The sequence below is a fragment of the Semicossyphus pulcher genome, unplaced genomic scaffold (genome assembly GCF_022749685.1).
Source record: "Semicossyphus pulcher isolate SPU_LCO1_2020_fin unplaced genomic scaffold, fSemPul1.0.p SCAF_8, whole genome shotgun sequence".
Classification (NCBI taxonomy): domain Eukaryota; kingdom Metazoa; phylum Chordata; class Actinopteri; order Labriformes; family Labridae; genus Semicossyphus; species Semicossyphus pulcher.
The window spans coordinates 13,795,148-13,808,527 of record NW_027211759.1 but is presented as its reverse complement, the minus strand read 5'-3'; the positions used below and the strand labels follow the sequence as shown (position 1 = coordinate 13,808,527).

At 40.8% G+C, this 13,380-nt stretch overlaps 2 protein-coding genes across 2 annotated transcripts; one reads left to right on the top strand and one right to left on the bottom strand.

Moving 5' to 3' along the window:
• Nucleotides 1-4,183: 4,183 nt before the first annotated feature.
• Nucleotides 4,184-7,900, top strand: best1 (bestrophin 1). The gene is made up of 9 exons (XM_069686902.1): nucleotides 4,184-4,335; nucleotides 4,806-4,900; nucleotides 5,048-5,281; nucleotides 5,415-5,569; nucleotides 5,681-5,758; nucleotides 6,100-6,252; nucleotides 6,363-6,443; nucleotides 6,535-6,686; nucleotides 6,764-7,900. The coding sequence occupies exons 1-9, from the start codon at nucleotides 4,184-4,186 to the stop codon at nucleotides 7,839-7,841; spliced, it is 2,178 nt and encodes a 725-aa protein (XP_069543003.1). The 3' UTR covers nucleotides 7,842-7,900.
• Nucleotides 7,901-9,387: 1,487 nt separating this feature from the next.
• On the bottom strand, nucleotides 9,388-12,038 carry fth1b (ferritin, heavy polypeptide 1b). The gene is made up of 5 exons (XM_069686272.1): nucleotides 11,973-12,038; nucleotides 10,904-11,007; nucleotides 10,674-10,820; nucleotides 10,322-10,447; nucleotides 9,388-9,991 (listed from the first exon to the last, which is right to left on the bottom strand). Exons 2-5 carry the CDS (start codon nucleotides 11,003-11,005, stop codon nucleotides 9,833-9,835), a joined length of 534 nt encoding a protein of 177 aa, XP_069542373.1. The 5' UTR covers nucleotides 11,006-11,007; nucleotides 11,973-12,038; the 3' UTR covers nucleotides 9,388-9,832.
• Nucleotides 12,039-13,380: the final 1,342 nt, after the last annotated feature.

The window sequence follows — 13,380 nt, the reverse complement described above, 5'->3', positions numbered from 1 at the left end:
AGGAAGAAATAGTCCTTCACAGCTCTTTCATATTCGTACATCTAAGTTACACATAGTTAAAATAGTTGACAATTTATCATCGTATAAGCAACATTAAATGAATATTTAATGCTGCGACTTTTTCCCACAGCGGTATGAAGTTCAGCCTCACTCTAGACACAAACAATAATAAACACTTTCCGCTAACATAGCTAGCTTGTTGTCGTTAGCTAATAGTTATAACTTTTTAATACGAGGAGGTTTCCTCCCCACAGTAACCGCCCTTACCCTGTCAGTGTCCAGGACAGCAGATAAACCTCTCTCCCTGTAGGTGTCTGTCAGCTTTTCACCTCCAGTGTCCTTCAGTTGTTGTTTTTAAATTAGTAAATGTTGTACTAACTGAGCTAACGTTAGCTCGTTTCTGTTAACTAATCTCAGCCGTTTTAAATCACAGCGGAGGAATGCGGACGCTGACGTAGGCAACCTACAACAGCAGCAGCAGCAGCAACGGCTGTGTCAATAGTGACAAAACACGATGAAGTTTAAAATGAACGACGATCGTTTTAGTACTTATCCAGCAATGTCCTTCAACTTTTTTTCTTCTAAACCCGGTATTTTATATTCAGTCCAAGAAAACGAGTGTGTCTGCTCTCATTCTGCCTCCTTCTCACCGGTCACATGACAGCACATCCACACCCACCCAACGCCCTGACCGAGACACGCTGTCCGGAGCCGAACGACACATTTAAGCAAATATCCACCAACAGGGTCATATTTTTATTCACTGACGTTGCCACTTCCCTGGGTAAACTGTTATCAATGAGTGGGTGTATGTGAGGCTCTATACACCTAATTTTAAGCCCTATCATTATTGTCGGAACTAAAAATAGTTATACCAACAGATCATCCTGGCCGGATTGGAGGCAACAAATTAAGCACTGAGAACTTACTTCTCCCCAAATTTACTTGGGGGTTGTTTTATCAAACACATTAAGAATTATGATTTGTACTAAAAAGCAAATTATCAAAATTACATTGTATTTTAAAACTGAATTTAACCACTATGGAAATCTCATCAAGATCAAAAATCTTTTTCCTAGCGAGTTTCCGGAGTGTCCTGGCAAGCACAATTACAGTTTCAGACTTAAAGCATATAAGATAACATATGACAATGCAAAACATAATCCCTGAACATATTATTATAATCTGCAGGCAGATGTACTTGCATCCAGCCTTAAAACGGCATCTTACAGACGCAAAACAGGACGAAAACAAGCACATTTCCTCCACAGTGGTCAATAAAATAGGGGAGCCAGGGAATGGTTGTAACAGTTACAGCACCACTTTCAATTATAAGGGGTGATTTAAGGGTCATGTGACCTGTTTCATGTATGACCACTGTCTTCCTGACCATTCATTTAAAAATGTCATCGCTGTGTGAAAAAGAATGCAGCCTTTACTGCAAATAAATTTGACTAATTTTCAGTTAAGAAAACTAAAACTGTAACCAAAACAACACATATTTCTTTCGTGTTTTTTTAGCGTACCATACAGTGGGAGAGGTTGGGCGGGTGTGGTTGTAACAATAGAACTCATATTCCAGTATCAGTCAGGCTCATGTAACCACCCTCTAGCTAAACAAATAATATTAATTGCCATAAAAAAGCACATCTGTGAGCCCCATTGGAAAGGCACACGTGTTGCACATCTTTCCTTGTCTCTTTCTTTTCCCTAATTTTCTCTAAGCTCTCTAACTTAGTCTTAAAAAACTCTGAGCCTGCAGTTGGCCCACAGACTGAAAACATGCCTGTTCCTGTCTTTTAATAGATGAACATGACTAAGATAACTCAATGCAGTTTACCCAGTGGGTGTTTGTTGGCCAGTTTACAACGTGACCCCCTGGCTGTGAGCATGACCATCACAGATGAAAACAATATCCCCAAGGGAACATGATTTTGTTGTCCATGCACATGCCAAATCAGGCCCTCAGTTTGCTCCCTTAATAAAAAAATAATTTTAAATATGAAAACAGAATTTGATAATAATATATATTTATAAAAAATATATTTTTGGGATGTTACCTTTCATGCTGTTAATGCAGAATGAGAGGCAAAGCAAACGTCAGTGTATTCATCCGAATATTGTTTGATGATTAGAAGATCATTATTTTATTAGTTGGCTACTTAGTCCATTCATTAATTCTGTCTGTTGTTAAGCATAGACTTACATATTCTATTTAAAAGATAAACTAATTTTGTTGAAGCAAAGGGACATAAGAGTCAAACTGAATAAAAAAAGTTGTTGAGTGCAATAATGTGTTAATTGAAACAACAATCTACTCTCATTTCACTTCCTAGCTTTTCAGGTCTGACAGGATTTAAATAATCCGGCACCTTGGCACTGCATTGTTTTTCTAATCTGGCCCTTGTAAACAAGTAATTAAATAGGCCAGCTATGGGGACTCCTTGAGCAAGGGAAGTCTAAACTGAAACTAAACTTTGGGAGAAAGCTTAAAGATAAACTTTTTAACATATAAAAAACATACAAAGAACTCATCTTTTGTGCCCCAGGTGCTTCAGGTTTTGACTCTTACCGTCCAACAACACAGCCTTCAGTCTCCCTGCTGGACTTTTGTCTGGCGGCATGCTTTCCATGGACCTCAGGTGTACCATAAAAGACTGCAGAGGAATAAACTGCTATTCCAGATCTCCCCGCTCTGAGGACTTCATAACCTGGGCTGACTTTTGCTGAAGACGGAGGAGAAGAGGAAATCTGGACGCTGTGAATTCCTTCAAAAGCATCCATGAGCCTCTCATCTGAAACAGCTCCGATGTCTCCTCTGAAGTCAGTTTGTTAAATGTTTTTATATGTCTACGACGATCCTGGTGCCCTATGGGTGCAGAGAAGAAGGAGTTACAACTTAAAATCATATAAAAACTAAAGGGCTCATTAAAGTTTAACCAAAAAAAAAAAGAGTCAGTCTTCCAGTAGTTAGCGGACGTCCACAGAGTTTAAACTATAACTTACACTCTTCTTCTTCCCTCTCTGAAAGCTGCAGAGCTGGAGGAGGTCACACTCATGCTAAAGGAATTTGCTTCTTTGAGATATACAGTGTCAACATAACTTAATCATGCAAGTATAACACACACATGTAAAGTGAACATGTAAAAAAATGCACAGAACATACTCACCAAAGTGGTAAAGACTAATCCATGGTTGTGTCTGGTGCATCAAAATGATTAAAAGCAGCAGAAATCGTGCTTTGATAGTGTGAAGCAGGTTGTCAGCACTTTGCACTGTTGGTCTCCTGGTTAGACAGGAAGGGTTAATCGCTAACCCCTACTGGCCAGTTAGAGCCAAGCTGTGCACATATCTTCCAGCAGAGGGGGTGTCGCACAGTCTCACCTGATCAAGAGTTTTTCATGACTGAACACTCAGTGATCCTTCAAAGGGCAAATAAACAGTTTTCCCTCTTGAAGTTGACTGAAATGAGAATAGGTTTAAAGGTGTGTGTTTGTGAAGTTTTGGTTGCATAAGAGTCCAAAAATCTGATCACAATACTCAGCACTTAACAAACTATTTGTGGCTGTGTGGGCGCTCTGCTGTCCTCAGATTTGTTCAGATTAACAGGACCCGGCCTCACAATGCAGCTTTGTTACAGAAACAGATTAACACATCAAGTGACCGGAGGTGTAGGACTCCCTTGCTCTCTCTCTCTCTCTTTTACTTCCCTGCTTCCCCCGTTTCTCCAACATTTTCCACACATCTCCAGGCGCAGCGACGACGATGCCACGATAGTTCACAATGTGAGGTAAGTGACCACAACCGCAGCCTTGTGTTGGAGTCAGTAAAATTGACCGTTCGGGAGCCTCAGATATTGTTTTTGCTTGCTTTCATCAGGTGTGGTGGAGACATTTAAGACCATAAATTGTATACAGTGTATAAAAAGAATCTGTTTTCGTTGATTCATGGGATAATTCAACAAAGATTACATAATGTACAGGAAGTAGAGAACACATAAGAACTGACTAACCCTGTTGCTTTGTTTTGCTTTGTTATTTTAGATCTGTGACCACATTGGCCTTATGAAATCCACATTGAATGCTGACTTTGACTTTAGGAGAAGCACAGAGAAAAGAAAACACCACTTTGCTCTCCTTCATGTCACGCCACAGTCAGTCAGCAAGTCGGCCAGCAAGCAGCAATGACCGTAACGTACTCCCGCAGGGTCGCCGATGCAGGTCTGGGGACCTTCTTTCATCTGCTTCTGCGATGGAAGGGCAGCATCTATAAACTTCTCTACAGAGAGCTCATCATCTTCACACTTCTCTACTACTTCTTCAGTGTTGTTTACAGGTGCTTTCTCAGGGAAAACAATATGAATCCCTCAGCTATCTTTTATGTCCTCCAGTCTGCAGATAGAGTGAATACAGCCTGATACATCCTGGATTTTTAAGGCTGATTGACACATTTGAGAGTTAAATCTGTTTATGATGTTTTCTGATGTCCTGTTCTGACATGAATCACTTACATTTGGTTGAATTGAATCTTGAAAGATTGTGACAAGATGTATACTTAGTGAGACATTTAAAGCTGGAGACAATATTTTACGTATAAATTAAAGTATGTTACACCCAAGCCCTTGCCAAATGAGTTCACACAAAGCTGATTAACCTCATCATTGCCGGGTAAAGCTCTTTTTATTTCAATTTTCCGGAAACAGTTTAGCGGCAACATCCCCACGCTGGCACACTGGATGCGTTTTACATCATCTAGCAAGCTATTTTTAAAATTGTAATTGACTCAATGGAAGTTTTCTTCACCAGGTTTGTGTTAAATGATGAGCAGAGGAGGCTGTTTGAGAAGCTGTCTATATACTGTGACCGCTACGCAGAGCTCATCCCTGTGTCGTTTGTGCTGGGTGAGCATTGGCAACTTTTACACTTCATGACTTATCCAAATATTGACAATAAATGTCTAATAATTTATCTCAAATCTCAGACCATGTTCCTGGAATCCATTCCAGGAGGAAGGCATCCAATTTCTTTACTTGCTGATTGTTTGCCAGGTTTCTATGTCACCTTGGTCGTTTCTCGGTGGTGGGGACAGTTTGAGAACGTCCCCTGGCCGGACCGGTTGGCGGCGTTAGTGGGCGGTCATGTTCGTGGAGCTGACGAGCCCTCCAGGCTGACCCGACGGACGCTGATGCGATACGCCAACCTCTCCGGTGTGCTTATCTACCGCTCCGTCAGCACCGCCGTCTACAAGAGGTTTCCCACCATGGAGCATCTGGTGCAGGCAGGTAAGATGTAGTCAGTGGAGTCTCGTTTGCAGTATTTAAAAGTATCTTGGTGTGCTTGGTGCTCTTGGACACAACTGCCATCTCTCTTTGAGGTTTCCTGCTTCCCTTTCCATGCTGTGTTTGTGCCTCTCAGGTTTGATGACCTCAGAGGAGCTGAGGAACCTGGAGGACCTGCCTTCTCCTCACAACAAGTTCTGGGTTCCTTGCATGTGGTTTGTCAGTCTGGCTATGAGAGCTCGGACGGAGGGTCGCATCAACAACGACGTGGCACTCACAGCCATTCTCACAGTAGGTCTAATGAGCAAGAGTCTGAACGTCTCTGTCACTTTGTGGCCATATAAGCTCTCAAACATTGTTCTAAATTGGTTGTCCCTGTCCTGCTTTTTTTTCTCTGTTCAGGAGTTGAATAGTTTACGAGCAAAGTGTATGAAGCTGTACGGTTATGACTGGATCAGCCTGCCTCTTGTCTATACTCAGGTTTTGTTGATATACTGTGCTGGATATAAAGTTGATTACTTGTCGGTAGAAGAAAAAGATTCAGTAGATAGAGTCATAAATATGTAATAACTTGGAGTCAACATAAAGGAATTAACACTACTAATTTCAAATGCAGAGCTAATATAAGATTACCAGTTGGCTAACAATAAATGTGATTTTGTGTGGTACAACAATAATCATGTACCTGAAATGATCAACTCCTCAAATTAGCCATCTGATCTTGTTGAGTAAGTAACTCGCAAATCAAACACTGGACAAGAGATTTTCCACTCAGAGGTAGTCTTGAAACATTTCAGACTTGACTTTTCTTCCTCAAGTAGGTGGTGACAGTGGCGGTCTACAGCTTCTTCCTGGCCTGTCTGATTGGTCGCCAGTTCTTGGATCCAGCTCAGGGTTACCCTGGTCATGATGTGGACTTCTACCTGCCGGTTTTCACCCTGTTGCAGTTCTTCTTTTACGTCGGTTGGTTGAAGGTGAGGAATGGACGGTTCATTTTCAGATCAAGGTACACTGATGCTGCACAACAAATGGTAATCATTTGTTGATTTCTGAGCTCGATCATCTTTTGTGTTCACGGCCTCAGGTAGCTGAGCAGCTTATAAATCCTTTTGGTGAAGATGATGACGATTTTGAAACCAACTGGCTCGTCGATCGCAATCTACAGGTTTGGATTTGTGCCGAACTTTTCTGCCACTTTTTCAGAAAATGTAGGCAGAAGCCGTATCGTACTTTTTGTTGGTTCTGTTGTTTTCCAGGTGTCTTTGCTGTCAGTGGATGAGATGTACGACACACTGCCGTTGGTTGAGAGAGATATGTACTGGAACGAGGCTGAACCTCAGCCTCCTTACACAGCTGCCAGCGCAGAACACCGCAAACCCTCCTTCATGGGCTCAGCCCTGGATATCAGGTTCAGTAATGCTTTTGTTTTCTAGCACACAGTTCTTTAATACTTCTTTACATAATCATCTATTTGATCCGAACTAGTGTTCCTAAGGAGGAGATGGAGTTTCAGTCCAATCTGGAGCAAATCAAAGAAAACGAGGAAGCAAACTACTCCACCCCGCTGCTTGGAGGGCTGGGTCGTCTTCTCGGTGTCCAGTCCCCTAACTTTCCTCGCTCCTCCCGGGTCTCTCTGCTGCGCCGCCGCCCTGGAGCTCCGCTTAGCCGCTTCCCTCTGTTCCTGCACCCAGAAGCGACATCAACTCAGAGTCAAGCCCGCCAGCCTTCAAACCAAGAGCGAGATCAGGACTATGCCTTCTCTACCATTCCACTGTATGAGAGACCGGGTTTCTACAGCTGCCCACAAACACCCATCCATTGTGTCCCCCCTACAGTGCCCCGCCCTCGACCTGCCCGCCGACCTCAGAATGAGTGGGACCGCAGCTGCACCTCCCTCGCTCATCCAATGGTAGCCTCACAGATGCTGCCTCCCAACAGCCCAAACAACCTCCCTCCACCTCCATCCTCTGCTTTCCCCTGGCTGAGTGAGGATAGCGGGGTGCCATGTGCCCCCACCTTCTCCTTCCCTGACCCCCCACCTCAACTCTGCCCGATATCTAAACTCAGACCTGGACACGGCCTGCTTTCTCGCCGTCCCCCACCTCCCCGCCTCACTCTGGACCCCCTCCCCTCAGCTGACAGCCAGCCTGGACCCCTGAGTGCTCGAACAACAGGAAGCGGAGGAGAAAGGGTGTTCTCATTCACTCCTCCATCTCGCACAGCAGCAGCAAATCCCAGTAATCCCAACAGCAGCTCTAGCAGCATTAATGCAACAAGCACCAACAGCGCTGGCACAACAGGAAGTCTCTGCAACAGTTCAAGTCATGGTAATTTTAGTAACCATGGGAACTTCAGCTCCAACATGAGGGCAAGCAACGGGGGCAACAACGGCGGCCTGAGCAATAACATGAACACAGTTTCCACTGCAGCATCATCCCAACAAGAAACCAATCAGCAACATTCGCCCAATGACTCAGGAATCTCATTGGCCGAAGGAGACCTTCTGGGTGTCTTGGTGGACGGTGCAGTGAACAAGGCGGCAGGAGAGAGGGAGCAGGACTGAGTAAAGAAGCTGTCGTGGTGTTTGTGTGTCACATGTGGAATTCAGAATATTTCACACTAACTGGGACAATCAGAAATGCATTACAGTTATTTGTAGCCCTACACATACCTTAAAAGTATTTGTAGCAAACACCAAGTTAATCTCTACTTCCTGTTAAGCTCTTACAGAACATTTAACCTACTTTTGATTCAAAAGGAGCCAAGTGAGATTTAACCGTCAACATGTGAAGGAGAAAAATAAGAAAAGCTCTCCAGTTTCCTCTGAAACTCAGGGGCAAGAAGCAAAAATGTTTTTTCTGAAACAATCTCCTCTTCTTAGCATTGTTTCGATTTCCTTTTTAATAAAATTAAAGCACCGTGTTGTTTCTTTTTTTGTCTTTTTGTGGCAGTTTTTCAATAAAAATGAAAAGTTTAAAGTAATTGTTTGTAACCATTGTAATTTATTATACAATGAAACTGCATATGCACCATAAATACACAACTACAAATATTCATAGATCATATTATATGAAGTATTTGTAGAGAGAAGCAATGTGTGCAACTAAGTAATAATTGAGGACACATTTTCAGCGGTTTTCACCACAATAATGTTTTAATATTTCCTCAGCAGTTGTCATGGATTAGTACTAGGGATGCACGATATTATCAGCACGTTATCGGTATCGGCCAACACGCCGATATACGCTGATATAATTAACTGATAAAATAATGGGCTGCTGCATACTTGATTAAATGCCCGAACTCGGCACAATGTCCCCGGCGCGAAGAAGACCTGCGTGGCGCAGCGTGATGACGTCACGTGTGTCTACCTGCAGCATGAGAGAGTTAGAAGCCAAAATGTCCGGCAAATAAATAGACAGCAAAACTGCTATTTGCAATGACTGCTCATCTTCGGTGATGCGAGGAGGAGCCAAGGCAAAGTCTTTCAACACTACAAACTTGATTAACCATCTCAAGACCCGTCACCCTGACCGTTGTAACATATGTGATAAGAGTATCATCATTACACTGTACGCTTCCAATAGAGAGTTGGTGATCTCTGCAATTAGGTGTGCGGGAAAAAAATATTGGTATCGGTATCGGTAATCGGCTAAATGAGTTGTAAAATATTGGCATATCGGATATCAGCAAAAAATCCAATATTGTGCATCCCTAATTAGTACAAATTTGTTGCAAAGTTTAAATGTAAGTATTGTATATCAAAATGAGGTATCAAATAATTTAAGCCTAAAACAAAGACACATTTTGAAAATTATAAACAAGGAGACAAATGTTGATTATATCCTAAAGATGTGGAATGCAGTATCATGAGACTCATAGTGAGGGTTGCAGGGGTAAATCCTCTCATGGTATGAAAACTGATGGCTTTCACACCATGTAGGCTACATTTGCTTATCTAAAGACAGTACAGTATTGAATCATACCATATTAGTATCCCACTACCAAAACAAAAAGGTTTTGACAGTATTGAGACATATTTTTTGATTATATATTTTTTAATTTATATCTTGAAAATAAAGATACAAAAAAAACTACAGTAACAGGAACATTGGGAAAGTTTGATACAAAGTATAATGTTTTATAATTTTAAAATATTTTTTTAAATAACCACACTATATAAAGACTTTAAAAACTGAATCATTACTTTCCATGTCATTGTGCATGTTTCCATGTCACTTATTGCTCATAGAGAAGTATTTTGACTACTTTTAATACACTGAAACAGTTAATATCAAGTTATATAAACACATATACGGCATTAATTAAAGTTCAGTCTTTAATTCTACAAAAAATCCCCCTGATTGTAATCGGGAATGTAAAGTGAAGTTGGTGTAAAGAGATATCTATGTCTATTGCAACTGCTGCAGTTATATGACAGCTAGCAAACACATATTAAGCAGTGTTATCTGTATTATAAGCAGTACATGTCAGGGACAGAGACAAGCTGACATGCAGCAGAGACCAGGATGATCATCAGCATCACAGCTTAGTTTAACTGCCCTCTTCAGCCACAGTGTGTTTGTCAAAGAGGTACTCAGCCATGCCGCTCTGAGGGGCTCCCATGCAGCGCAGGTTGGATATCCAGTCAGCGAGCTGTTTGATAGATTTGACCTGCTCATCCAGAAAATGTGATTCTATGAAGTCACACAACTGCAGATAAAAAAAGAGAGAATGAAGAAATAATTAGTCTCTTATGACAAATGCACACAGACTCTGTGGCTCAGCCAAGGCTTCATTGCAATGAAGAGTTTCTGATCTTAAGCTGCCATTTTTCTCCATAGCTTGTAGAGTTTTCTAGTAGCCATTTGTTTTTCTTCTTTTACAAGCATAAATTGATAACGCATAATTTGAATGAAATTTCAAGATACAGTAAATGCAAATAAAAACAGTCATTCAGTTACGATGTCAGCGGATCGTCTCATGATCATGAAGAAGAATCAGGCAGATGCTCTATGTACTGGCCCTTCGTCTGCTGCTTACATGAGGATCATTGTGTTCAGTTGCCATTTTCTGCAGGTCCAGCAGGGATTGGTTTACACTTTTCTCAAGCTGCAAGGCACACTCCAGAGCCTCCAGGCCGCTGCCCCACTCATCTCGATCAGGTTTCTAAGATGGGCATTAATGATTCATGGAAATATAATACATATGTTATACTGATTTTACAAAAATAACCAACACGTGTATTAATGACTGCTTCATAAAATGGCACTTGCACGCCAACTGGCTAAACTAAATAGGTTCACCAAAATAACTTCTGTCTAGTTTGTGAATCAACATAGGCACAGTAAACGACTGAAAGTGTTACTTGAGTAGAAAAAGCATCATTACATACTTTGATGTCCTGCAGAAAAATTCTGCCTCCTCGCTTGTTCTGCAGACTCATCAGCTTCTCTGCATGCTCGCGCTCCTCTTTAGACTGTGCTTGAAAGAACTTTGAGAAATGTGGTAGAGATTTGTCCTCCCTATCAAAATAGTATGCCTAAAACAAAAATAAAGATTTTTATGTCAAATAGTACTGAGCTACGACCATTTGAAGAAAAGACGCACGTTCCATTTTCTTACCATAGAGAGATAAACATAAGACGCATAGAGCTCCAGGTTTATCTGTCTGTTTATGGCAGCCTCGCAGTCCTGGTGGAAGTTTTGTCGGATTTGAGAAGTCATTTCTGTATTCATTAAAACAAAGAATTAACTAATTTAAATGACACTGTTTTGCAGGTAAAATATAAGGCAGAATAACAGTGGATAGGCACGTTTTGCAGGCATAACAAGGAAAGGTTGAATTGAGCTAATACAGATTTGTGTCTGTGACTTCTGTTTCACGAAATGCAAGGATTTTAAGGACAGCGCTTTAAAGCAAACAGAACAATTAGGATGTGTAATATTTACCCCACATTAACTCAGGTTTTTGATTTCTTTTTTTATATTGCACAATATTTGACTTACTTTATTTGAGTAAAAGCTTGGATGTAGGGCTTACACTTATACAAAGTATTCTTACAGTGTGGTAATGCTACGTCTACTCAAGTAAAGATTATAATACTTCTTTCACCACTGCTGCCAGGCGTAGTGTCACTCTAAGCACATAACTGCATTCATATGGATCCAGACAAATGACCTTCATGCCACAATAACAAACTGTAACTGTAATCAAATTAACCACTGCCACCAAATTAAATACTTTAAACTTTGTCGTCCATTTTCTTGCTTACTACTAATACACGTTTAAATACACAGCCATCATTATAGTTAAATAAACTAAGTTGTGTTTTAACACTGACATTACTATAGCCATGACTGCAAAGACACAGTTTACCTGCGTGTGAAAAGAAACGTTACGTCGAGGTGGGCTGGCATGCTAGCATTGTGGCTGAACATTTACTTAAAGGGAAAATAAGCCTTATCTGGAGTTGTTACCGTCTGATTTAAGAAACGTGTGATGATAGCTACCGTTAGCATTAACTAACTAACTAGCTAACATGTAAACGTTACATTTCACAAGAGCCCTTATGTTGCTAGGCACCGGCAGAGATCAAATCTCCATCACTTCATCACAGGCACTAAGACAGTAGCAGGTGACAATTTACAAGGTAGCTAGGAGAAGACGTAGAAAGCTGTTTAGTAAGCCTACCTTGTTTTTTGACCGAGGACTTTCCTCTAAAAACAATTGTTCATCAATTCGATAGAAGACTGCCAGCGTCACTTACAGCAGTGAAGTTAGTTTTAAGTTGGATATTCGACAGATAATTACTCGGGAGCCAGCGACGCTTTCTCACTCTGCTTAGCCCAGGACGGTTATCTGAACTCCAAGCCCTCGCGCTTATCAGGCAGAGCCTGGCTTAGGGACCGTCATAAAATTCAATGGACTTAACTGACGTTTTTTATAAGGGTCTATGACTTGCCCATATAAAAATTAGGATTAAAAAATACAACTACATGGGTACATGTTGCCCAATTTTTACATTACTATCTATCTGAGATTGATTTGAGGACTTCTGAGTCACATGCATAGACTGTATAAAAAGATGGAACACATGACAGCTCCCTAAAAGTGAAGCCAAAACATTTCGAGCGACCCCTGCTGACTGGCTGCAGTATAGGTCATAAAGCCCGCCTCCTGCATGTTAACAGATGGGACATGAGTCAAACCATAAAATCAAAATACATGCCACATTAATTTTTCTCAAACATGGTTTCTGTAATTATAGTTTGTTATTATCATGCTGATTATGTCCAAGTGTTCATTTTTCTGACAAGTTTATTTTTAAGTAGTTATTTGATGCTGTAAAAATTATGATTTACAGCTCTGGACAAATGGGACATGCATCATTATATTAGATTCTATTGCTGCAATTTTTTTATATTAATACTTTATGGAAAAATTTATGTTTTTTTATTTAAATTAAAATTTAATGAGGTGTGTCTTATTTGTACAAGTGAGCATTAACATCTGACAGGACACTGGGTCACGTGACATGGAAGCAACACAACATTTCCATTTTCATTAAAAATGTCATAATAAAATATTAGCAGCAATATAATCCAATATAATGAGGTGTGTCTTTTTTGTACAAGTGAATATTGACATTTGACATTGATTTAAGGACACTAGATTACATGACATTGACACTATTCGCAAAAAAGCCCTTATTCTTCATAAAAAAAACAAATGTGAAATAAATGAATAACACTTAACCATTTTAAATGAGAGGGTAACATGAAGCCAGTTTAGTTGTACCATTTAATCAGGATTTTTTATAAGGGCACATCATGGATGTATTATAAAAAACATCAGTTTTGTGTCCATTTAACAGTAATTTATTGATAGTTCCCAAGTCAGGCTTTGCCTCTTAAGTGCGATGGCTCGGAATTCAGGTAACTGTCCTCCCTCTACCAACTCTGGGGGAAGCAGTGAGAAAGCGTCGCTGGCTCCCGAGTGAATGTCTGTCGAATATCCAACATAAAACTAACTTCAGACGCGGTGCGTCTCTTGCTACTGCCACCGCCCGAGTACCGATCCTTACCTGGAAGCGATGTGA